We start from the raw sequence: 23,991 nt of genomic DNA on the forward strand, positions 1-23,991 counted from the left end.
CTGATGCTGACGCCGGCCTCTGTACCTGCGGTTGTTCCACGCCTGGATAAGAAGTACAAGGCTCCAACCACAGCGCCAGCTTGCCTTAATGGACACCCGAAACCGGATTCGGTCGTAACCCAGGCGGCCCAGAAGAATTCTCGCAACCCTTCCTTTCCTCTGTCAGCCCCACCAGACAAGGAAGGCAGGAAGTTGGACACGATTGGTAAAAGGTTTTCTACCACATCGGCAATGACCATCAAGATGGCCAACTCCATAGCCCTGTTAGGGTGTTATAACCGCCAGCTTTGGGAAGATATAGCCCTATATCTAGCGGAGCTGCCAAGCGCAGTTCAGGAGGAGGTCAAGGCACTACTTACTGAGGGCCAAACCTCGGCAGCCGAGATCATTGATTGTGCCATAGATTTGGCCATGACAGGCTTCCGTCAATTGGCTGGGGCTGCAGTCCTGCGCCGTCAGGGATGGCTTAAGGCAACATCGTTCAGGCAGAAAGTGCAGACGAAAGTGCTGGACATGCCCTTCGACGGCCAACACCTTTTCGGGGATAAGATTGACGAGGCGCTCAAAGCAATCAAGAAAGACACTGATACGGCTATAGCGCTTGGTACTTTGCAAGCAAGGAATCAGTCCTTTCGAGGCAACAAATCCAGAGGCCAGTCCTCCTACAGGGGATCCTATCAGAATAGGTCCTCGTATTCCTACCAGAATAAATCCCAGTACCAGCAGAAGCAACAACAAGGTCGTCAGTCTTCTTATGGGAGATCAAACTTCAGGAGTAAAAACCAGAAGAGGGGCACCGGCGGACGCCAGTGACCACTTACTCCAGCCAGTCCAGCGACTATTTCCCTCATCAAAGATTGGAGGAAAATTGACCCATTTCCTAGAAAATTGGCATCTCATCACCACAGATCGCTGGGTACTTCAATTAATACGATTCGGCCATTCCCTGGAATTCACCACTATCCCACCTGCAACCCCTCCCCGCAGGTTTCCACACAAACATCTGCGACTGCTACTCCGAGAAATATCTGCGATGTTGAGGAAAGGAGCGATCGAGCGAGTTCCATCGTCTCAGAGGGAGAAAGGATTCTATTCCCGCTTCTTTCTTATACGCAAGAAGGAGAAGAAGTGGAGGCCCATTCTAGACCTCCGGGCACTCAACTCTTTCCTGAAGAGTCAGTCGTTCAGGATGGTGACTGTTGGAAACGGCCCTTTTTGCAGGGTTATCCCCAAACTTTTTGCTTCTTCCTCCTTTATTTTTTCTGACCCATGGTTGTTGGCAATAGGACTCTGGGCACTTTACCACTGCTGATCAGTGCTAAAGTGCATATGCTCTCTGTATAAATTGTTATATTGATTGGTTATCCATGATTGGTATATTTGTTTCACCTGTTAGCCCCTAGTAAAGTGCACTGAGTGTGCCAGGGCTGGTGATTCAAATGCTACTAGTGGGCTGCAGCACTGATTGTGCCACCCACAGGAGTAGCGCTACAATGATGTCTTAGGCCTGCTTGCAGTGCCTATGTGCAGTCCAGGACTGCCATGTCGACCTGGCCAGTGCACCCACTGACCAGGCCTTATCCTTCCCTTTCTGTACATGTCAGGCATCCCTATGGTGGCCCTAGGTACCCCCCTGGGCTGGGTGCAGTGTATCTGAAAGGTAGGGCATGTACTGAGGTGTGTAACATGCCCTGGTAGTGAATTACAGCCATTTTCGTTTTTCACTGCTGAGAGGCTATCTTGCCCATAGGATAGAATGGGGAAGGCTGTTTACATGCCTATCTTCCCATAAGGGCAAGATAGAAAATCCAAGTTTGGTATCTCTGTGTTCAGAATTTAATTATACATCTTTTTAGCAAGATGGTTTTTTAAATTCACTGTGTGAGAATAGCACTTTTTAGAAAGTAGCTATTCTCCGGTTTAACCTTCCTGTGTGCCTGTGTGCTGGTTGGCTGACTGGTGTCAGGTGATGTGCTAGGTGGCTCCAGGAGCCTGGATGAGTCAGCAGCAGGGTGAATAGGGAGATCTGCTTTAGATGGGTGGGAGGAGTAGTCCCTGGGTCTGAATAGGGCTGCCCCTGACAAACACAAAGCTGGCTCCACCCCCTGCTGGCCAGGCTGAGGACTCTGCCTCTGCTGGCACAAAGAAGGCTCCACCTCCTGCTGAGCGTCTAACGACCCTGCCCCTCACTCTGAAAGGAACCAGGTGCTCCAGAGCAGAGCACACCCAGGAACCGGTTTGAGCAGGGGAATCCCCCCACTGGAACAAAGAGAGACAAAGACTTGGAGGGGTATAAGAAGAGGACCCCAGACACCTAAAACTTTAGATCACTTTGGAACTAAGAAGAAACCTCTGCCAAGGAGAAAGCTGAAAAGAACTGAAGAGGAGAAGACTGCCTGCTTGCTGTTTTGCTTTGCTGCCAAGGAGAGGGGAAGGACTTTGCTGTGTCCCCTTCTTTTGATTCTGATCTCCAAGGGCCTGAGAAGAGCTGGCTCCCTGTTAAGAAGTCCCAGGAACAAAAGGACTTCACCACCAGCTCCCCTGGAACTCTGCTGAAGGAGTTCTGACCTGCCTTGGAGTGCTTGCCCAGTCTTGGGGCCTCAGGAGGTCGTTTTGCTGTGTTTGGGAGCTGGAAAGCAGAAGCGTGAACAAGAGTGACTGGTACCCAACGCATCATCCGATTGCGTGTCGCAAGACAAGAGTGCGTGGAAAATTTCATCGCGGCACCATCGCAACACGCAGGGTCTCCGCATCGCCGAGTGCGTCGAGCATCGTCCCGAAGCGTGAAGCTTCCTGCCATTGCGAGGGTTGTCGCAGAACCAGTTTGTGGGCCGCACCACTGCCGGTGCGTGAAAAGTCTCCAATCGCTGCGTGCGTCGACGCAGAGTCCCGTTCCGTGGCGCATCGAGAGTTGCGGCGCCGGAAGGCAACGCTGCGCCACGCATCGTACCACATCGAAGAGTGTCGCATCGAACCTGTGCGTGAAGCTTCCCCCTAAGAAACCTACGCAACGAAAGCCAAAGGTATCGCATCCTCCCCCTACAGATCGGAGCCGGCGCATCCACCTCTGCTGCGTGAAGCAGGGCTGCTGCAAAGCCTCCCCAGGATCTCAGGAGCATCGCATCGCCTTTGCCATCTTCCTTGTTATAGCTTTTGGGAACCTTATCGCAACTACAGGTACTGTTGGGCACGAGAGTGTCGCATTTTGTGCATTGAGAGTCGCACTGTGCAGGACACTGATTTTGACATCCTGGAGTACTTTCTGCAAACTCTTGAACTATCTTTAAAGTAACCTTTTGAAGTATATGTTGGTTTGTCTGTAGTATTTGGTCTTGTGAAGTTTTTAGTAAAGATACATTATTTTTCTAAAACTGGTGTGGAGTAAATCTGTGGTGTTTTCACTGTGTTACTGTGAGTGTTGGTACAAATACTTTACACATTGCCTTTGATAGCCTAGACTGCTCAGGCCAAGCTACCTAGAGGGTGAGCAGGGGTTATCTTAACAGTGTATCCCCCTTTCCCTGACTAGAAGCAAGGGTCCCTACTTGGACAGTGGTACCTACCCTGCCAACTAGAGACCCCCAGATCTAACAGTGACGATCCAAGAAATACTAGGCATTCTAGAAAAAGGAGATTTCATGACCTCTTTGGATCTTCAGGATGCCTACTATCACATCCCGATTCTCAGGGGGCACAGAAAGTTTCTACGTTTCGAGGTGGCAGGACAGCACTACCAATTCAAGGTCCTACCGTTTGGCCTCAAATCCGCTCCGCGGATTTTCACCAAGTGCCTTTCACCTGTGGCAGCTTTCCTGCGTCAAATGGGTCACCAAGTCTTCCCCTACCTCGACGACTGGCTGGTAAAGGCACCTTCAGCTGCAGGCGCGACCGAATCCTCCAACGCCTGCACCAATCTTTTTCAACATCTAGGATTGACTCTCAATCACCAGAAATCCTATATGTCTCCAACAATAAGCATCACCTTCCTCGGGGCGACCTTGAACACGGAATGCGCAAGGGCATTTCCTTTAGAGGAAAGGAAAAACAAGATAATATCTCTGGCCACGGCTGTGGCATCAAGGAAGTCCCTAAGAGTTCGAACCTACAAATCACTCCTAGGAATGATGTCTTCTTGTATACTCCTCATCCCTCACTGCAGACTTCGGATGCGTCCATTGCAAGAAGCCCTCACGAACGAATGGACTCAGAGTACAGGTTCGTTCGAAGACATTGTGAGGATAACACCGCAAATGTCCAAGAGCCTGGAATGGTGGAGAGATCACAGGAATTTGTCTATAGGACTGCCATTCCTGCTTCCAGCAGCACCGCTGGTGATCACCACCGATGCATCTCTGGAAGGATGGGGAGCCGTCCTACAGGACCTCCAAGTAAGCGGCAAATGGACCGATCAGGAGCAGCGTCTCCATATCAATCTTCTGGAATTGAGGGCTGTGTATCTGGCGCTGCAAGCCTTTTTACCACGCATCCAGAACTCCCAGGTGCTCGTCAGAACGGACAACACCACGACGATGCACTATCTCAACAAACAGCGAGGAACGCGTTCGCTCACTCTATCACGCGAATCGCAAAGGATCTGGAACTGGCTTGTTCTCCATGGGATCACTCTCAGGGCGGACTATGTCCCGGGAAAGGACAACACCATTGCAGACGCCCTAAGCAGACAGAAATCCCTCTCCCACGAATGGGAGCTCGATGAGAATACGCTGGCTCAGATATTCTCAGAATGGGGAGTCCCAGGAATCGACCTGTTTGCCACCAATGAGAACGCCAAATGCCCAAACTACGCAAGTTGGCATCCCCAACCAAGGTCACTCGGAAAAGCCTTTTCCATAGGTTGGTTCAGCGTATTTGCGTACGCTTTTCCGCCGTTTCCGATGATTTCCAGGGTCCTCAGGAAGATGAAGGCGGAACCCTGTACTCTGATCCTAATTGCCCCGTTCTGGCCGAGGCAACACTGGTTCTCGGATCTTCATCACCTCTCCATCAGGACACCGATGCGTCTGAAACAGCACCCGAACCTGCTGACAATGTCCAACGGGCAGGTGCAATACCCAAACCTGCAATCGCTCAGGTTATCGGCCTGGCTCCTGAGCACAGAGAGTTCTCTCATTTAAACATCCCGCAGGAATGCAGGGACGTGCTGGCAAAAGCGAGTGCGGACAGTACCAACAAAACCTACTCTCTCAAATGGAAACGATTCTGCGTATGGTGTTTAGAGAAAGGCCTGAGACCACTCCATATCACACCCGAACAGATATTGCCATATCTACTACACTTGGCACAGTCAGGATTGGCGCATGCATCCATAAAGGTGCATCTGGCGGCCATTTCACATTTCACCAGGACTTACAAAGGCCGGTCTCTCTGGTCCAGTAGGCTTATCAAGCAGTTCCTAAAGGGGCTATATAGGTCCTTCCCAAGACCTAGACGGGTCCCACCGATGTGGCACCTCAATTTGGTCCTTAACCAACTCATGAAGCACCCTTTTGAGCCCATTCATCGAGCTTCCATCAAGTACATCTCATGGAAAACGGCTCTGCTGCTCGCTCTAACATCTGCCAGGAGAGTCCGCGAGCTACAGGCTCTATCCATTCAGGAACCCTTCATGCAGTTCAAACAGGACAGGGTGGTGCTGAGGACAAATCCCAAGTTCATACCGAAAGTGCCTTCAGACTTTCACCTCAATGAACCGGTGGTTCTACGTTCCTTCTTTGCAAACCCTACCACTGCAGCAGAAAGGACGCTCCACTCTCTGGACCTCAAAAGGTGTCTAAAGTTCTACATAGACAAAACAAAGAGCTTCAGGAAGTCATCACAGCTATTTGTGGCCTACAGTAGGCCGAGGATGGGTATGCCTCTAACGAAACAGAGCATCTTACGGTGGATCTCCTCAGCAATAGCATTCTGCCATGACGGGGCTGGATAACTGCTGTTACAGGTAAGTAACGCGTTTCTTTCAGTAAATTGATAATCCACTGTAACACACGTTTTTTTTTTTTTGCAAATGACATGGGCACCAATAAATCTACTTGAAAGGTGATCAATAAAATGAATTCACTTTTAAAACTTATTCTGAAGATTGACAGTGTCTGAGGGAGATCCCCTGGGCTGGTATAGATGCCCGGGGAGGTTAGGACTGCTTGGTTTTTGATGAAGGATGACCATCTGTGGACGAGTTGAGCTCAATGACTCCTGACCCCCAGTTCTTTTCCCTCCCTTTTCGAATGTTCCCTGTTTGCGGGGGGAAGTGGCTGACCCATCCACCCAAATCTCTCCCCTCCCCCGCCACCCCAAGGACCCGAATCCTATTTTTTCTTTTTTTCCTTGAATTGTGCCCGGCTGCCATGGGTTTCTAACACCCCATAGTGCTTGCTGCCTCCACAGTTGGTTATTATGTTTTGTTTGGGGTAGTTCTCTCCCAGATCTATTACATTGAAGGATTGCTAGCCGATATGTAACTGTATATTTCAGCATGCCATCATTGTGCTGGGATTCCTGGCCCTTAGCACAGGGACACTATATGGCTTTTTAAAAAAGTATTCTGTAATGAAGTTGGTCAGAACACGGAGGAAAGGTTTACAGGTTCTTCTTTATTGAAGTTGAGCATCTACAGGATAAAACATCTTATCCACACAGCAGCAGCAGCAACTGACACGCTTGTGTTCTATAACCACTCAAACTACGTGAACACTCTGGAATCGAGAACATTAGCATTCAGAATGTGAGATACACGACATGCAGGTCATTACACATTCCTTATTGGGGATGTTACAGGTTCCCTTATATTACACACTTTACATCTGCGTCAATTTGTAATGTACCGGATCTCTCTACCTACCACAGAGAGCCACCCACAACAGCAACCGTCTTTCACAGAGCTTGTGCATCAGGGTCAACCTAACCACCTAGGGTAAAGTCGGTATGTGAAAAATACTTATCGTTTAGCGGAGGAAGAGACGTTGTCCCCTTTTATGAACAGGTATTTTGACAGAATTTTCTTTCTCTCCAGTTTCGTCCCTGAGGCCAGTCTCTCCTTGCACTTGTGTTGAGTGTCGCTCATATGTCGTCGTGCACTCTACAGATCTAGCATCACTTGACAAGTGGCCAGTCCTCCCACAACTCCTGGCTCATTCAGTCCTTTTCCATAGTTAGAAGGCAGAGGCTCAGTCAGCCTCTCAGCAAGAATTTCAAAATATACCCAACCAACAGGAACCAGGAAAGAGGCCCACGCCCTACAGTCTGGTTCACACGTCATGCCAGCGGAAGCCAGACTGTGGGGGTAGGGGTTAGAATTATCTGTTTCCAGGTCTTGCAGTGTTATGACAATCATAAACCACTACACTTTCTTTTTTTTTTGGACACAGACTGATGATGTAAGACTTGTAAAAACAACTCAAATTTAAAACTCTCCACAAAAATGCAATTTATATAAGATGCAAGCAAAACAATTTCAAAGCAAAAGGCTAGCTTATTTCTCTGAATTTGATCAATATGCTAAATAGTGAATTTAAAACCTGATAAATCTCACCCTTTTGCTCACATAAGGTTGCCATGTGTGCTTTTTAGGTTTGGACTAAGGTCCACTTTGGCTGTCTTGCTTGCCACATACTTTCCAAAACGTTTTTATAAATACATACAAATATATAGAGGCTCTCAATCAACACTCTCTCATCATTGGTCTGTTCAAATGGCACTCAAATAAGTCTCCCACCCACCATAGTACAAAATATATGTGAATGCACGAACCAACAACAGCCATTGGATACCTTCGCTTTGAGTGACTACTACATTACCTACTGGTGGTTGCCAGTAGGTAGTTCTAGTTACTTAGGACCATGTTTCAATAGGAAAAGCACTTTTTGAGTTGCCTAGATCTTTGGCGCGGTTTGAAGAATCTTCATGAAATTTTCCCAAAAAAGTGTGCTGCTAATTCTAGCTGTATTTGGAAAGTTTCATGGTGATCTGTCAAGCAGGGGCCATGAAAAAAGGGGAGTGGGGGGGTCAGAAAAAGTGTTTCCCATGTTAATTCCTGTAGACTCTTTAGACAGCCCTGCAGGCAAAACCACTGGATGGAATTGCACCACATTTGACAGAAAACTAGCTTTTGGTCCACAGATAGTGATTTTTGTTATTTGGTTTAAATCCGTGCAGTAGTTTGCCAGATATTTTTAAAAAATCAAAATTTGTATATCTACGACCTCGAATAATGACAAGCTTGTGCACAGATTTGCAGAGCTCTGATTGGCTGCCAACAGTTCAACCAGGAAGTGTTGGCAGCCATCTTCGGATTCTGCTTCAGCCAAGTCCCAAGAAAAGTGGAAAAAAATGAATAGGGTGCAGGTAGATATACACTGATCCCCAAGCCTTGCTCTTGGGGACCCCTGGCAGGAGAAAAAAAGCAACTTTTTTAATTCACAAATTTTTGTGAATATTGCAGTGCATAAAAAAAAACTCCAGGTCCCGGGGGCATGTGGTCATTTTACAGAAAAAGGATGAGGGCACACAGGGCTGCCCTTCTGAGGCTCCTTGAGCCCCAGGGACCACCAACGCCCCAGGGCTTTATTTTAAATATTGGGGGGGGGGGGGCGCTCATAGGTATTTTTTTCGAGACAGATGCACCTTTGCCCAGCCTTACCCTTGTGCAGGTATCGGTGTAAAACAATTGAATGGCTTTCACGAGAAGAGGAGAGATTCCCCAACTCAAGATGTTACTCTGTACGCCTCAAAGGCACAGAGAAAGTCCACATACCACAGGTGTAGATTTGAGGAGTAGCTCCTGGCTTGGTCATTTAGCAGGGCAAGCATTAGAATGTTTTTGTGGTTGTGTCTGTTCTTTTGATGAAACTGGTCTAGTTCACTGGTACCAATGTCGCTATTTCAGACCAGACTGTCAACTCAGCGAGCAGACATTTGGCAAAATATTTTGCCTCCCCGTTCATTAGGGTAATCAACCAATACTTGAGAGGTAGTGTAGTCTTCTGTGCTTTATAGATTGGGGCCAAGATTGATTTCCACCAGCTGTCTGGAATTACCTGGTTAATGAGGACATGGTTGTATATGACGATGTTTGACCCAATAATATTGGTTCCATTCAAAAATTGCTTGCGGTAAGCTGTTGCGATCCGGAGCATTGTCCCTAGTGACTGGTATTGATTATTTTTTCCACCTCTCCCGAAGAGATGGGACTTACTGGACATACTGCCTCTAGGCTTGAAGGCCCAGTTTCATGGTAGCCCTGTGATGACTTTGGACCCCCATACATTTCTTTGAGATAAATAGTTTAGTAGGCTTCCGAGATGTTCGAGATTGATGGGGGCACCTCCGGCCTGTGGCATGATTCTCTGGTGTCGTTTCTTCTGGAGGCTGAGAGAAATTTGCATGAGTGAAAGTCTGCCTCTCCCAACTCCTATGTGACTTTTTTATATAGTGATCTCAATTTTGGGAGGGTCTCACACCGTAAAGTCAGATTTGTACTATTTCGAAGTACCCGCCAGAGCAAGTCCCAGCTTCTTTTTAGCTGTTATGAGTTGGGTCAAGACCCCTCTAGGCTGGGCTCGTGCTGGAACTGAGGCATTTGCTGCCCCTCTGGAATGATCTTGATCCTTCAGAGGTAGCGCAGAGAGCTGAGCTCACTGCTCCAATGGGTTAGAGATTGTTTCACATACCAGCTTTCATTTGTGCTTGGCTTTACCTTTCACTCTCTTGATGGATCCTGTTGGACCAGTAAAGCCTTCTGTAGTTGGTTGTAGAGACTATGCCTATGTCTGGCTGGGCTTGGTCATGCATTGAACAAAGCGTAATAGGATCCTTTGAGGTTGGTGGACGCTTCCCAGCCGGCTTCCCAGTTCATAATTAACCATATGAAATAGACCAAGGGAAATGAAGGTGCATGTTGTAAAAAGCTTCTCATCTCCATTGTTCTTTTTTTTTTTAGGACCTCTATTGGTAGTGTAACACAGCTGCAGCTTTCCATGTCCCTTGTTTCCTTCTGTGAGGCCCTCTATTGGCTATATTGTGCAACTTGAGGTCTCGGGCAATTTTTTTCTTCTTGGATGGCATCTGTCGTCTGTATAGTAAAATTGAATCCCTCCTAGTCCTAGCTTGCTGTTTCTCATGACACTCCATATAAAAGGAGCACCAGCTTTCTTTATCTTTGGGTTGTGCGGAGACTAGTATCTCTCAGTCTGCCGATAACAAAAAAAAAATTCTTCTGCCGTGCAAAACAAAAAGAAATTCTTAGGATTTACAATCCATGGATGAAAAGTAATTAAATGTGTGATGATAGTCTGTTCAGATGTAAAGTAGTTTCTCATGCATTACACAAAAAGCAAAATGACACATTAAAGCTAATAGGAAGACGTCAGAATAAGATGGTACTGCGGGAGGAAACAAGATTTATTTAGCAGTATCTCAAGTCAATAGTGGCAGAAGGCTGGTCTGAAACCCTTTCTATATATTTATCAAGTATGTGTCTAATATAATATGTTTACCAAAATGGTGTACGCACCGTTACATGGCAAACTTAACACTGGTGTGAGCACCATTACACAAGAAACCTAAATACATACATTTTCATTCTTAATTAAATTTATGATGCATTGTATATTGCCATGTAAATGACGGAGTCGAGGATAGTCATATTGGCTATGCCAGTGTTTGCTTAGTTCTAGCGTCAGCCAGTACCTTTTGAGTTTTTACTAAAATTATTCATTTGATATTCTTACATATAGAGGTTTTCAGCTGGCTATTTTAATCATTTTAATGCAAAATGGGGCAACGGGTGAGCTGCCTTCGGCCAAAGGCTAGCTTTACTGTGAGTGATGACCTTCTAATTTTTCACAGGGTGCACATCCATACAAAAAGTAGTCCCCCCGCCCCCTCCCCCTCAGTGCCATTGCCTGGGATGTCAATGAGTGCTTTTTGTGGCCAAAAATATATTTTTGCTTTTAGCCAATTACTTTTTACTTTGTGAGCACACAGCAGCTCCCCCACCAATAACGCTTTGCAAAAACACTGCAAAAGAAAACCAGGATTGAAAAGCCAAGAGGCTAGCAGTCAATACCAGACCTATTGGTTTTGCCAGTGCTTGTCACTTTTCCCAGCATTAGCCTTCTGAGCCTTTAGAGAGGCAGCAGGGACTGTATGCTTGCTTCTTAAATTTTACCTGGTGCCTGTAACAGTCAAACGAGTTTGTGCCTGTAAATTTCAGATATTTCATGCGGATACAGAAAAAAACATGTTTAGATCCCTAATACATTTCACCTTGCCTGTCCAAACTGCACAAAACTTTACAAAAACAAAATATATATCCTCTTCAATTTGATTTTGAGAGTCGGGGGCAGATTGGTCCAAATGTTGGATTATACATTGAAATTCAAATCTGGAAAACTTGACAAGTGGGAATGCAAAAGCCACAGCAATAGTACAGTGTTGCTAGCCTTTTTTTCCACTAAGATGATGCTCTTGGTGCAGTCCTGTTACTTAAATCTACTTAAACCTACGCGTGGACCCCCATTTATCATTGCAGTGACTGGCAATAGGGATCTATATGAATCATTACCCGCAAATGGTTTTTCCCATTTAGAAAATGAACTGTAGGGGGTGAATGTCGGGTTTAAAAGGTATTGGCAGATCCCGTTTGCTAGGTTTATTATCAAAGTTTTAGACCGTAATAGAATAATTTTACGGAATTTCTGCCGTCTTCCATCTTGAAAATGTATAGCTGGTGTCCTAGCTCGTGCATGTTAAAGATTACTGAGACATCTTTACATAAATCGAACCTTTCCATCTAATAGTTCCTCAAATGCAATTGTAACAAATGGTGTTACATAACTGCACCGCCCCATTGAACTGTGGTTTAAAGTTGATGCCAGAAACTTAGGTTCCGCTGTTCTGCAATGTAAAAGGATATCCCAGGTTCTAAAAGTCCTCCAAAGTGAGATTTTTCTAATCAAATATTAATATGTGATAGTAAAAAGACCTGTATACAACTGCAACCACGTGCATGGAAAACTGATGGAAGAAAATACATCAAAGCAATGTATTTCAAAATATAATTCTATAAAATGTGGTAGCATAAAGGTTATTTATTCAAAGAATATGTTGTCATCCTTGTATGACATTACTTGTATCTGGCAATACAGAAGAACAACGCATTGCGTGGAAATAATACCAGTACTTCCCAGACGTGGCAGTCTGTCCGGAGTTGTTAGGCCAAATCCTTTGAGTATGAGAACAAGCAGCTCCAGGCGATTCATCACCATGGGGCATTGTCAATGAGGCTGGCGTTTCCACCCTGCAGCAGGAGATTAAATACTGAACCAAAAATCTAAAGGAATTGCTTGGGCTAACACTTCGCAAGAACCGGCCATACCTCCCAGATGAATGTCCATCATTAATTAGGTTGCCTGTATCTCCAGAGGAGGTACCAACCCAAGGCCTTACCAAGGGGTAGAGGTTGGCTCAAGCATTTCCATCAATGTTTTGTTTGTTCAGCTTTTAGAAATTGACTCTATTGAAATGAGTGTTGATCGTAATTAGGAGAATTTAATAGCAAGTCCGCCACTTCCCATGAAAACAAGCCCTCCCCAGTGGTGATTGACACTGTTCGGGGTCCAAAGTGTAAAGAACTGCCAAGTCCATTCGAGGTTCAACAAGTAAAGCATTGAGTTAGAGCTGGGGGAGAGCAGCACAGCATCAAAAGCCACGTGAAAGACCACGAAGGGTGTCTACTTGAAAGACTACACCAGCAATGTTTCTCTTTCTCCTTAGGCTTATGAAATGAGGAGTGCAAGAGCCACAAATCCATATTCAGCATTCTTGTCCACAAATCTTGATCCTCTGGATAAAGTTCTTCGTGGTGGAGTGGCCTGTGGAACCCTTACAGAGGTAGGCTGTGACCTTTTTGTCATTTTATGTCTTCCATAAGTGCTTTGATTAGTAATAAATGTTCTTTGTGCTGTATCTGTGTGAAATCAACCACAAAACGCCCAAGTTGAATTTCTAGCACTCTTCAGAAGCTCCCAAAGTAAGGTCATTTTGTTAATAGTTGCATTGTTTTTATTATTTGCAATTTAATTTAACTTGAAGCCGTACAAATTAATGCTGAACAAAGATGAACAAGACATGCACGTGCGCGTGAATTGACCATAGTGTATCAAGAAATATTAACAAGTAATGGAGAATATGTATGTATGCGCTTTTTAGGTCTCGCTGAGCCCATGCGCAGGCTCGGAGAGACATTTTGTGTGTGAGCTTTCAAAGTGCTGCTGGCTGGCCTAGCGCTTGCGTTCACGCGATCGTGCACGCGCGCTGGCCTTCAGCAGCACTTTGAAAACCTGTGCGTCATCGCGATCACTTTCGCTTTCCAAACGATCGCGATGACGCACGCTTTCAATGTTTGTTTAACTTGACCCCGCAGCACAGACTTAGCCGTAACCTACAGGTCACGGTTCAAAATTGGTGGCATTGTCTTTCATCCTTCAGATGTCAATATAATGAGGACTGTACAGTCGGGCAGGAGAAGGACCTGTTATTTAAGCACGAAAAGACCACATTTTAATTAATGGATTTTTATTGCTGCATTCTAGAGAGGTTGAGGGAAACATTGATGGAATAAAACAGAGCATCGACGAGAGCAGACGTGTAAACTCAAAGTACGCATTCAACGTGCCATTTATAATTGTGCGTAGTGTCCCCAGCCGTAGCAACGATATACGTGTCGTCAACAGTGGTGCCCCCTACTAAGACCCATCAGGTGCGTCTATGTGTATATTTTCAGTAATAGTGCACAGTGCTCGACCAACACTCGTATTTATGTCATCACTAATAGTTCACGCGGTCCTGTAACCTACCAAGAACACCTGCATGTATGTGCCATCAATAATGGCGCATAGAGTGCTATCACCTACCAGGAGCACCTTATAAAGATGTGTTAAATAAATTTGCACACTGGACTGCCACCTATCAAGAGCATCTACGTGTGGCCGTCACTAATGGTGCGCACTGTACTGTCGCCTACCAGAAGCACCCCTGTATATGTCATTGACACTGTAGTGTCACCTACAGGGAAAACCTATGCATGTGCCATTAGCTATGGGGAACACTGTAGTACCACCTACCAGGAATACCCATGCATATGTGAATAATGCTGCGCACGGTACTGCCGCTCATCAAAATTACCACTGTATGCGTGATCAATAATAAAGCACACTGTAGCGCCACCTGCAGGGAAAGCCCATGTAAGTGCTATTAGTTATGGTGAACACTAGTATCACCTACCAGGAAAACCCATATACATTTCATTTGTAATTGTGCGCACTGCACTGTCACCCATCAAAAGCACCAATGTAAGGGTCATTAATAATAGTACACACTGTACTGTTGTCTACAAGGAACATTTTGACATATGTCATGCGGTATGGTGCGCACTGTACCGTCCCCCATCGAAGCATCAATGTAAGCGTGATCAGTATTGGTGCGCACTGTACTGTCACCCATCGAAGCATCAATGTAAGCGTGATCAGTATTGGTGCGCACTGTACTGTTACCCATCGAAGCATCAATGTAAGTGTCATCAGTGTTGGTGCTCACTGTACTGTAAACCATCAAAGTACCAATGTAAACGTCATCCGTAATGGTGCGCACTGTACTGTCATCCATCAAAGCACCAATGTAAGGGTCATCAGTAAGGGTGCACACTGCACTGTAAACCATCAAAGCACTAATGTAAGGGTCATCAGTAAAGGTGCGCACTGCACTGTAAACCATCAAAGCACCAATGTAAGGGTCATCAGTAATGGTGCGCACTGCACTGTAAACCATCAAAGCACCAATGTAAGGGTCATCAGTAATGGTGCACACTGCACTGTCATCCATCAACAGGTCCAATGTAAGCGTGATCAGTAATGGTGCACACTGTACTGTCACCCATCAAAGCACCAATGTAAGCATCAGTAATTTCTGTAAGTCTAGATTTTTCATTATTAACACCAAAGGCGTGATATATTTTAGACCAAATATAAATCATGAAGTCTGACAACAACATTCTAGTACCACACTCCAGCAGGCAATCACAAAATGCTTCTGTTGGCCCTGCCTTCTTTTCTAAAATGGATGAATTATTTCAATCAAAATGAACGATCAAAAAAAACTGTGAGCATTTTGAGGCAAACTCTCAGCAGCATGAAATTCTTATCTTTAAAAAGGGTATATTTTTAGTGAGGGTGGACGAAATTGCATATTTTCTTGCAAGGATACTTGTTGGCCCCCATAAAATTTAAGGGGCCTATTTACAAGCCCCTTGTGCCTCTGGTGCGTCACTTTTTATCACATAAAAAGTGATGCACCGGCGGCGCTTGTAAATAAGCCCCTAAGATTATTAGACAATTTTACTTAGGCATTGATCTGCTTGAGATATGACCTCAATGAATAGTGCATCCAATTGTTAAAGACGCGGTGGGCGTTCCTAGTGCAGCATATGTGACCAGTACACACGTCCAGGGTCACAATTTCAGCAATAAATTTTCTGCTACTACCAAGTCTCCCTCAAGTAAAATGCCATCAATAGCACAGGCGTAAGAAATGAATACATTAAATTAGGTGAAATAAGCAAAACCCCAAAATTAGAATTTCTGCAAGATTACATTCACCAAATAAAAAATTCACAGAGCCCTCCTTTTATGTTTGTGGGAGCCATGGGGGAAAATAAATGTAACTATCCCAGTGGTGGTGAGAATACAGGCATCTGCATGGATCTGGATATGGTACATCTGTAGCCACAAAGCAGAAGTGTCTTAGCTGAGGTCTGGAGTTAGCTTAAAAATAAAAGAACCAATCTTCATCAAGAATCTTGAATATGAGGTCAGAAAATTGTGTGCAGATCTGAGGAAGAAGGCTAATGAGTAATCTGAATGTACTAAATGTGTTTTCAGTAATTTGTTGTAGAAAACTACCCTTACTCCAGCTCAAATTCTTAAAAGATACTGAATGGAGGGGCAATATTATGTAGCTTCCCAATGCAGATTCTGTATGTAGGTTTTCTGAAAAGAAATGGCACTGTCAGTTGGGGCTCTTGAGAATGCCAGCCTATGTTCTTGTGTATGCCAACTCATGTTTTTGTGCATGCCAGCTCGTGTTTTTGTGTACACCAGCTCGTGTTTTTGTGTACGCCAGCTTGTTTTCTTGTGTACGCCAGCTTGTTTTCTTGTGTATAACAGCTTGGGTTTATCTTCCAGGTTTTGGGGATCTTTAATTTGATTTAATTTGGCTGCTTGAATTTGGGTTTGTGCAGAAGAAATTGCCTATTGTGAGGAATAAATCTGGCTTTATTGCATAGGGACAGCTTTACAAATTACTGGGTACACATAAGACAATAATAAAAAAAACAAATTACAAACATTTAGTCAAAGTGAGCACCTTGCTGTAAATAGCCAGAATAGCATGACCAGAAAAATTAGCTAATATGAAATATAGGAATGCCTACCAAGAACTTTATCAATCCATTGTATAATTTGATCCAGGATGTCTCGAGCATGATATTAGTCACTTTTTGTTACGCATGAAGACTCAATGAATTTGCCAAAGTACACATTTTTATATTTTAATTTAAAGTGATGACCACATATTTAATTCTTTTTTATAAGCTGATATTGAAATTCCTATATATTTCGGACTTTTTTTATGCAGGATCTTTAGCAGAGTTAGGATCTGTTGACATTTGTATTTTATTCATATTTGTGAAGCACATGGCTACCCCAGGGGACTTCCCAGCACTAAAACATTAACAGACGAGACCAAGAGGTAGTAATTGATAAAGCCACGTCTTCAGGAGTTTAAAATAACTTTTCAAAAGAATTGCCAAGCCGAAGTATGGAAGGCTGTGAATTCCATAATTCTGGACCAACGTAAACAAAGGAGTGACCGCCTTGCCTCAGCTTATGACTACGACAACAGCATAGTTCGATTTGCTAGATCAGAGAGGCTTTGCACATGTAGCACTGTGCCTTTCACAGGAGGCAGTGAATTCCATAATTCTGGACAAACGTAAGCAAAGGGGTGACCGCCTTGCCTCAGCTTATGAATACGACAACATCATAGTTAGAATTGCTAAATCAGAGAGGCTTTGCACATGTAGCACTGTGCCTTTCACAGGATGCACTTACCAATTGGGAGCCAGGGTAGGTCTTGAAGAAGGTTAGAAACTGTGTTGTGTTGAAGCCAGGCCGTGGTAATCAGAACAACTTGTAAGCTCCTACTTAAGGTTTTTGTCGCACCCAAATAAAGAATGTCACCAAAGTGAAGTTTTGGAATAATCAGGGCATGCACTACCGTCCTTTGGCCTGAAGCGGGGAGATGTCAAATTATTTTTCCTCAAACATCCAAGGATGCTGAAACAAGAAGCAGCCACTTTGTTGATTTGCTATTCATGATAAGCTTGTAATCAAGCCAGAAGCCAAGGTCCTTAACCACTTGACTAGGGTTAGGACCAGGCCCTAATTTGATAGGACAGAAATGAGAGCCCCAGAACTGCAGTTGTTGCTGATCAATAATACCTCAGACTCGTTTCCATTTAACTTTAAATATTTGTTGCTCATCCACATCGCCACACTGACAAGGAAGGAGATTAAGGTCAAATGAACTGTGGCCATCAGTAAGGGATAGAGATACAATGATATTTGTATGAGCAGCATAAGAAAAGAGTGCAATGCCAAACCCTTCAACTATGTCTGCCAGTGGCCACACATAGATGTTATACAAGAAGGGGCTCAGGGCAGGGCCTTGGGGCACCCCATAAGGTAGCATGTAGGTGTCAGATTTATGTGGTTTACACAGACTTAAAAGAAACAGTCTTGCGGAAAAGAGAACAACAGGCCTTGAATGCCCAGATCCTCAAATATTTGAAGGAGCACATGGTGAGAGACGGTATCAAAAGCAGCATTCAGATCCAATAGGATGAGAGCTGCAGGGCCTCCTCTGTCAAGCTGTGATCTAAGGTATTTAGTAACACCTATCAGTGTTGTTTCTGTAGTATCTTGATCCCTAAATCCAGATTGTGAAGAGTGTAAAAGCCGATTGGTTTCCAAATAGGCTGACAACTATTGCTTAACTTGTGACTTATCACCAGGCCACCAAGACTCGTCACCTTAGCAGTGATTTCATTTACAACCAATGTGCCACACTTAAGGTTGGTAGTTCCTGCACTGATAGATCACAGATAGGGTTAGCCACCAACATGGTAAACATATTCACTCTTTATCACAAGGAGTTCATTCTCTGTTGTCTTTTCTCTAGGGAACTCCTTAACTTTCCTAAAATCAGGAATACACCCAGAGACCTGTGAATTATAGTAACCTAAAAGTTAACCTTACTAAACAGTGAGAGACTTTTGTGAAAATTCTGTTGGTGAGGCTGTCCAGCAGTAGAGGCCTGCACATATCGGGAGTGGTAGGGGATTGGGGGTGGGGTAAGGGGATAATAAAAAAAAAAGAAAAATAACTTACCTTACCACTGCATCTCTCCATCATCTCTCCTCGCGTCAGGAATGGAACAGGAAGCAGCCAGGCTCCCCTGACCAATCAGCGTTGTGAATGATGAGCACCCAGGCTCCCCTGACCAATCACAATGCTGTAATGTAGAGTTGTGATTGGTCTGAGAGCCGTGGTTTGGCGCTCAGCCAGGGACTGGGGGCCTGGGCATGTTCTCCATGCAGCCTGCATGGAGAAAATGTGAAGTGCGCATGACTGCTTGGCCGGCCCGCCACTGCTGTCCAGTATCATTCATAGACGTGAAGGCAGACTGCATTGTACAGCACACATAGAAACAGAAAATTGCCATGAATGATTCTTTATGTGCAGGAAGATGTCCCTTCCTGAACATAAACAATCATTAAACAAGCATTGGCATAGCCAATAGGCCTCGCTTTTGGGACATTATAAGTATTTAGTTATGCAGCACAATATCCTTGGTTCAACAACATCAACTGTTGCATTGCTAAACACTTATAAGGTCCCAAAGGCGAGACCTATTGGCTATGCCAATGCTTGTTGTGTAGTGTGAACGAGCCAAAGGCAAGTGGAGCATTATACAGGCAAAGAATCGATCAGCAAATGATTGAAGAGATAGCTGAGTTCTGGGAGCAGACATGGTCAGTTACTGCATAGTGATGTGAGTCTTCAATTCTTTCCTAAACAGAAGCAGGGTTGGGGTGGTCCTGACTACAAAGAATTGATATTTCGAAAAGACATAGAACGGTACATATTTTGACCTTATTTAAATGCATCATTTTATAAAATGGCCACTGTGCTGTTTAGACCGACATGCACAGGCCTCGCGGCACCTGCACCTTTGAGTAGTGCAGTCGGAGGTTTCGAGAAAAGGCTCTTGGGAAAGATGACTATTGAGAGCGATGATGCGGGTACTAGGACGAAGGGCTGCCAGGAGTGCGAAGGATCGAAGTATGGAACCTTCACACATGAAGGTGAAAGTATTGAGGTGATGATGAGTTTTTAGGAGGTGGGGAGTTATGTAGAAAGGTGTTTTAGGGAGAACACAGTGGCAGGATGCCTGGTTTCAAGGCCATGGATAGCAATTTTGGACTCTTTGAACTGAGTCATTCTGCCTGATTTTTTTTTTTGTGTGAATCTATTGAGTTTTATTTCAAAACAAGCATATGCGGTTTGCACATCTGATTTGTTGGCTTACATAACCATTAGTGTGTTATTTACAAGAATCAGTTACATGGTGTATAGTAATTTGTGCTTAACACTCATTGGCTGTGTCAAAGGAGATGGACAGGTAGCAGCCTGCATGAAGATACCAAGTTACATAGTTACATTGTACTATTCAGGGTAGGTGTACTACAATGAAGGGGTATCAGTAAGGAGGCCATTTATGTAACCTGTAATAAACGGATAAACTGAACAAAAACGATAACAAAATGTGCCACGGTAACCAAATGTTGTCCTGGGTCCCTATGTGTGTCAGATAGTGTACTCCCCAAATATATCTAGTGGTCATTCGACCAGCCTGTAAGCTGTGTCCTACGTCTGTTGTGTTGGTGAGCCTATGCAGATACCTGGAGCTTGTTGAGTGGCGGCTTGCAGATCAACCAGGATAGTGTCCCAGTTGGTTGCTATGGTGTACTTGCTTATCTCTAGGCTGACCTCCATGTGCAAGGTGACACACTCCGCCTGGGCCCATATCGTGAGAGATTGTGCCCAAGGCGCAAGGGCTTGGGGTTCTTGTGACTTCCATTGTGAGGGCGATTAGGTGCTTGGCCGTGATTAGTCCTAGGTCAAGGAAGCAAAACCTTACCTTATTTTTCTTGATCCTGTGATATAAAATTAAAGCATACCTCCAAAGCATGCAGCTTCAAGTGTCCTGTGCAGGTGGGCAGCTGGGTGGTGACCCCCTGCCAGTAATGCTGCAGGCACCACCAGATCATATATAGGAAATCAGTGTCTAACAGGTAAAAGCGGGAACAAGCAGTGTCAGTTCTCTGGAAATAGTGGTTTATTTTGACCGGGGTGAGGTATGCCCTGTGCATGATTTAGTACTGTATAAGATAGTAGCGCCCTCACCTGCGGCGCCCCCCCAGGGCTCTGCCCTATCCCTGCTCCTCTTTAACATCTACCTGCAGCCACTGGTGTCGGCCCTTGCCCATATGGACTGCCGTGTCTTCAATTATACAGATGACACTCAGCTCGTTTTCCGGATTGATAACTCTGCCCAGGAAGCGGCACAAAATATTCTTAGATTTACTGTAAACTGGATGACCACAAACTCATTAAAAATCAATCCAGTAAAAACGTAAGTTCTTGTCATCCCTACAAAAGGCAATCCGTGGAGTGATCAATTGTGACCCCAGGAACTGGGTGCCACCCCACCACAGCAATTGCAGTGAAAGCTCTGAGGCATTAAAATTGACTCAGAGCTCTCCATGGCTAAACCAAGTTAGTGCAGTGGTAGGCACCTGCATAGGGCTCATGAGAAAGGTATGGAAACTTGTCCCTCTCCTTTCAACTGCCTCCTTACAAATGATTGCGTTGGCAACTTTTGTCTCCAGACTCGATTACGGAAATGCCCTATATTTAGGCCTCCCTCAAAAGTTTATTAATCAATTACAAGTGGTACTTAACGATGCAGCTAGGCTGATCTTTAAGTTACCAAGACGGGCCCATGCCTCCCCTCTACTGCACAAACTACACTGGCTCCCCATCAAGCAGAGAGTAAAATTCAAGGGCCTCTGCATTGCCCATAAAGCGATCTATGGCAAAGCCCCGGCCTATATCAAGGAACGTTTGAGGAACTATGTTCCGGGATGCACATTGCGGTCCTCTGAGGCCTGCCACCCCAAGATGCAACACTGCATCTAAAGGGGCCAGAGCCTTTTCCGTGCTGCTTCCACAACTCTGGAACCAGTTGCCCGACCACCTGCGCAAAGAACCGGCTCTCCTCCCATTCAGGAAGAAACTTAAAACGCTCCTGTTTAAGGAAGTGCTGGATAATGTTTAAACACACCACACTGATGGGCCACTCATCTGCCCACGTTCTCTGGCTATTCCCCTTAAAGCGCTTGGAGACCCGCCGCTGATTAGCGCTATGTAAATATCAATTAACATTTAACGATAACAATAAGGCGGAACTGAGCATTACTGGGGACATGGTTGGGCCTTTCAGCAGTGCCTCTCATCCCTTGTCGGTGCAGCTGCGAGTCAAGTCTTTGACTTTGTTGGGCAGTCTTAGAGGAGGTAGGAAGTTAGGATCTCACTTCATTACCTCCCTATCACTCCTGTGGAATCACAGGTGGCAATTGACCGATAGTAGTGTTCAAAATGAGGCACCGGAAGTCTGCCCTGGTCTATGGGCCGGTATAGTTTCAACAGTGCTACCCTACAGCGAGAGTTGTTCCATATGAATTCACTCATTGCTTTCTCCAAGGAAAGAAAGAAGGGGACAGGACTATGGAAGGGGAGCATGGCGAATTAGTATAGGAGGCAAGGGAGGAAGACCATCTTGAGGAGCGCCTGACTGTGGCAATGTCCACCAGAATGTCATCTGTGCCCTCAAGGAAGCAATGGCCCTTTGAAGATTACCATTGTGTAAGTCTTCTGATACCCAAAATAGCGGAACTTAAAAGGTTGCCAGGACACTTGGATCTGGTTGAGGACGAGATGGGGGTCTGGCAGCAAATGGACAAAGGGGAACAAGCAGGATTTTAGTCAAGTTAATCTTGAGGCCAGAAAGATCAGTCAAGCGGTCGAGTATCTGAGCGGTTGCGTTTGGGATGGCTTGTAGATCCCTAAGGTAAATAAGTAGGTTGTCTGTATACGACAGGCCTGCTCCCAGTGGACAACCCCATTCTGCGATCCCGTAATGGAGCGAAATCGCCAGCGGTTTTATGGCCACTGAGAAAAGTAGGGGAGAGAGCGGTCAGCCCTGACGAGTGCCCCTATGAATCCGAAATGACTTGATCAGGGGGCCAGTCTTGACCCTGACCAGTGGGCGATTGTAGAGCAACTTAATCAGTCACAGAAAAAGACCCTCAATACCGTAACACGATAAGGCGTCAAATAGGAAGGCCTATTCCAATAAATCAAAGGCGTTGGCGAAGTCCAGTACCAGACATCTCGCTTGAGGCCACGAGCCTAGTGCATATTTTAAGAAACGTATTGCAAAGTTATCCTGTGCCCCAGGAAACGTTTCTGCTGACTGGTACAGGTGGTAACTGACTGTGACAGTCCCTGGGCCCTGTCTAACCAGGTCTATGGCCAGTGCTATGCTGAAAAGACACTTGTAATACAGTGAAAACACCTACATACACTAGGGTGCACTATGGGTTAGCCCTATGATTAGCATGACCTCATCTATAAGGGCCTAGTATATAATAGGGCAGGGGGATTAAAACTACCTTTAAGACCCAAGCATACAATAGGGCATGGCAGTCTAAAGGCCAGAATCTTTTCTGCACTTGCATGTGTGAACTGCTGAGGACTGAGATCAGTTTAAAAGCAGCCCTGTGTTGCAGGACAGCTTTTAAAAGTGCAAATTATGCCCCAAATCAACTTTGGTTTTTGGGGCACTTATAAATTAACACACTACAATGTTTGGGCATATTGGGTACCCATAGGGTCTTCCCTAGTTGTCCCAGGGATGGGGGGGGGGGGGGCAGTTATTTATAAGGAGAACCTTTATAAAATGAGTTGTATATGCTCTAGGTTTAGGGAAATTGCACATTTCACTTCCAACATTGTGGTAAAATGCTTTCCAAAATCAGCTTTTGTGCTAGGAGCACTGTGGAGTGAGGATCTGCAATATTTTTACATATTCAGAACGCCTAACGTCTCCCTTAGGTGTTCCAGGGGTGTGAGGTCCTGTAGATATAGTCAGGGTTCTTATAAAATATGTTTTATAAGCCCTGGTGTTAGAAAAATGGCCCAAGTCATTTTTTCAATTGCAAATCCCCAGCCATATAGGTTAACATGACCAGAAGTTAGTAAAAATGAACAAACATCAAGGAGACAATAAGATCATTCAAGGACTTCCTAGAATGGTATTGATAAATCCAACAATATGGTATTGTTGAATTTATTCTGAAATGTATGAACAAGAAGTTATAAGACTTTCTTGTCTGTGAACCAAAATTCAGCCCTCTAGTCCTCTGATCTGATTGGTCAGAGTTAAGTGGATTAGCCAGGCTGCTTTGTTAAGGTGATCAGTAGCCAGGGCGTCGGCTACATTGGAATGCTATGGTAGCCATACTGGGTTCTACTACATAGGAATGCTATGGCAGGGGGAGGGGTCGTAAAACATCTTCAAAGAGAGTAGGGGACAGACAGTGTAAGCCGAATCCAGTTACAGCCTTGCGCTCTGAACCCAGACAGATCGGCTTAAGGGAGGAATTTACAGATGCAAAGGGGTGGGAGAATATGTAGATGAGCCCTCCTGTAGTCTGTTTCAGTTGGCTCTCTG

General features: G+C 45.1%; 1 protein-coding gene across 1 annotated transcript in view; it reads left to right on the forward strand.

Annotated features, from left to right (window-relative positions):
• Nucleotides 1-23,991, forward strand: part of RAD51B (RAD51 paralog B) — a 2,869,137-nt gene that overhangs the window by 864,067 nt on the left and 1,981,079 nt on the right. The window contains exon 4 of the mRNA XM_085627892.1: nucleotides 12,793-12,909. Within this exon, the coding sequence (XP_085484018.1) occupies nucleotides 12,793-12,909 (117 nt within the window). The remainder of the gene's footprint in view (nucleotides 1-12,792; nucleotides 12,910-23,991) is intronic.

This window comes from Triturus cristatus, chromosome 9, assembly GCF_964204655.1.
Source record: "Triturus cristatus chromosome 9, aTriCri1.1, whole genome shotgun sequence".
Classification (NCBI taxonomy): Eukaryota; Metazoa; Chordata; class Amphibia; order Caudata; family Salamandridae; genus Triturus; species Triturus cristatus.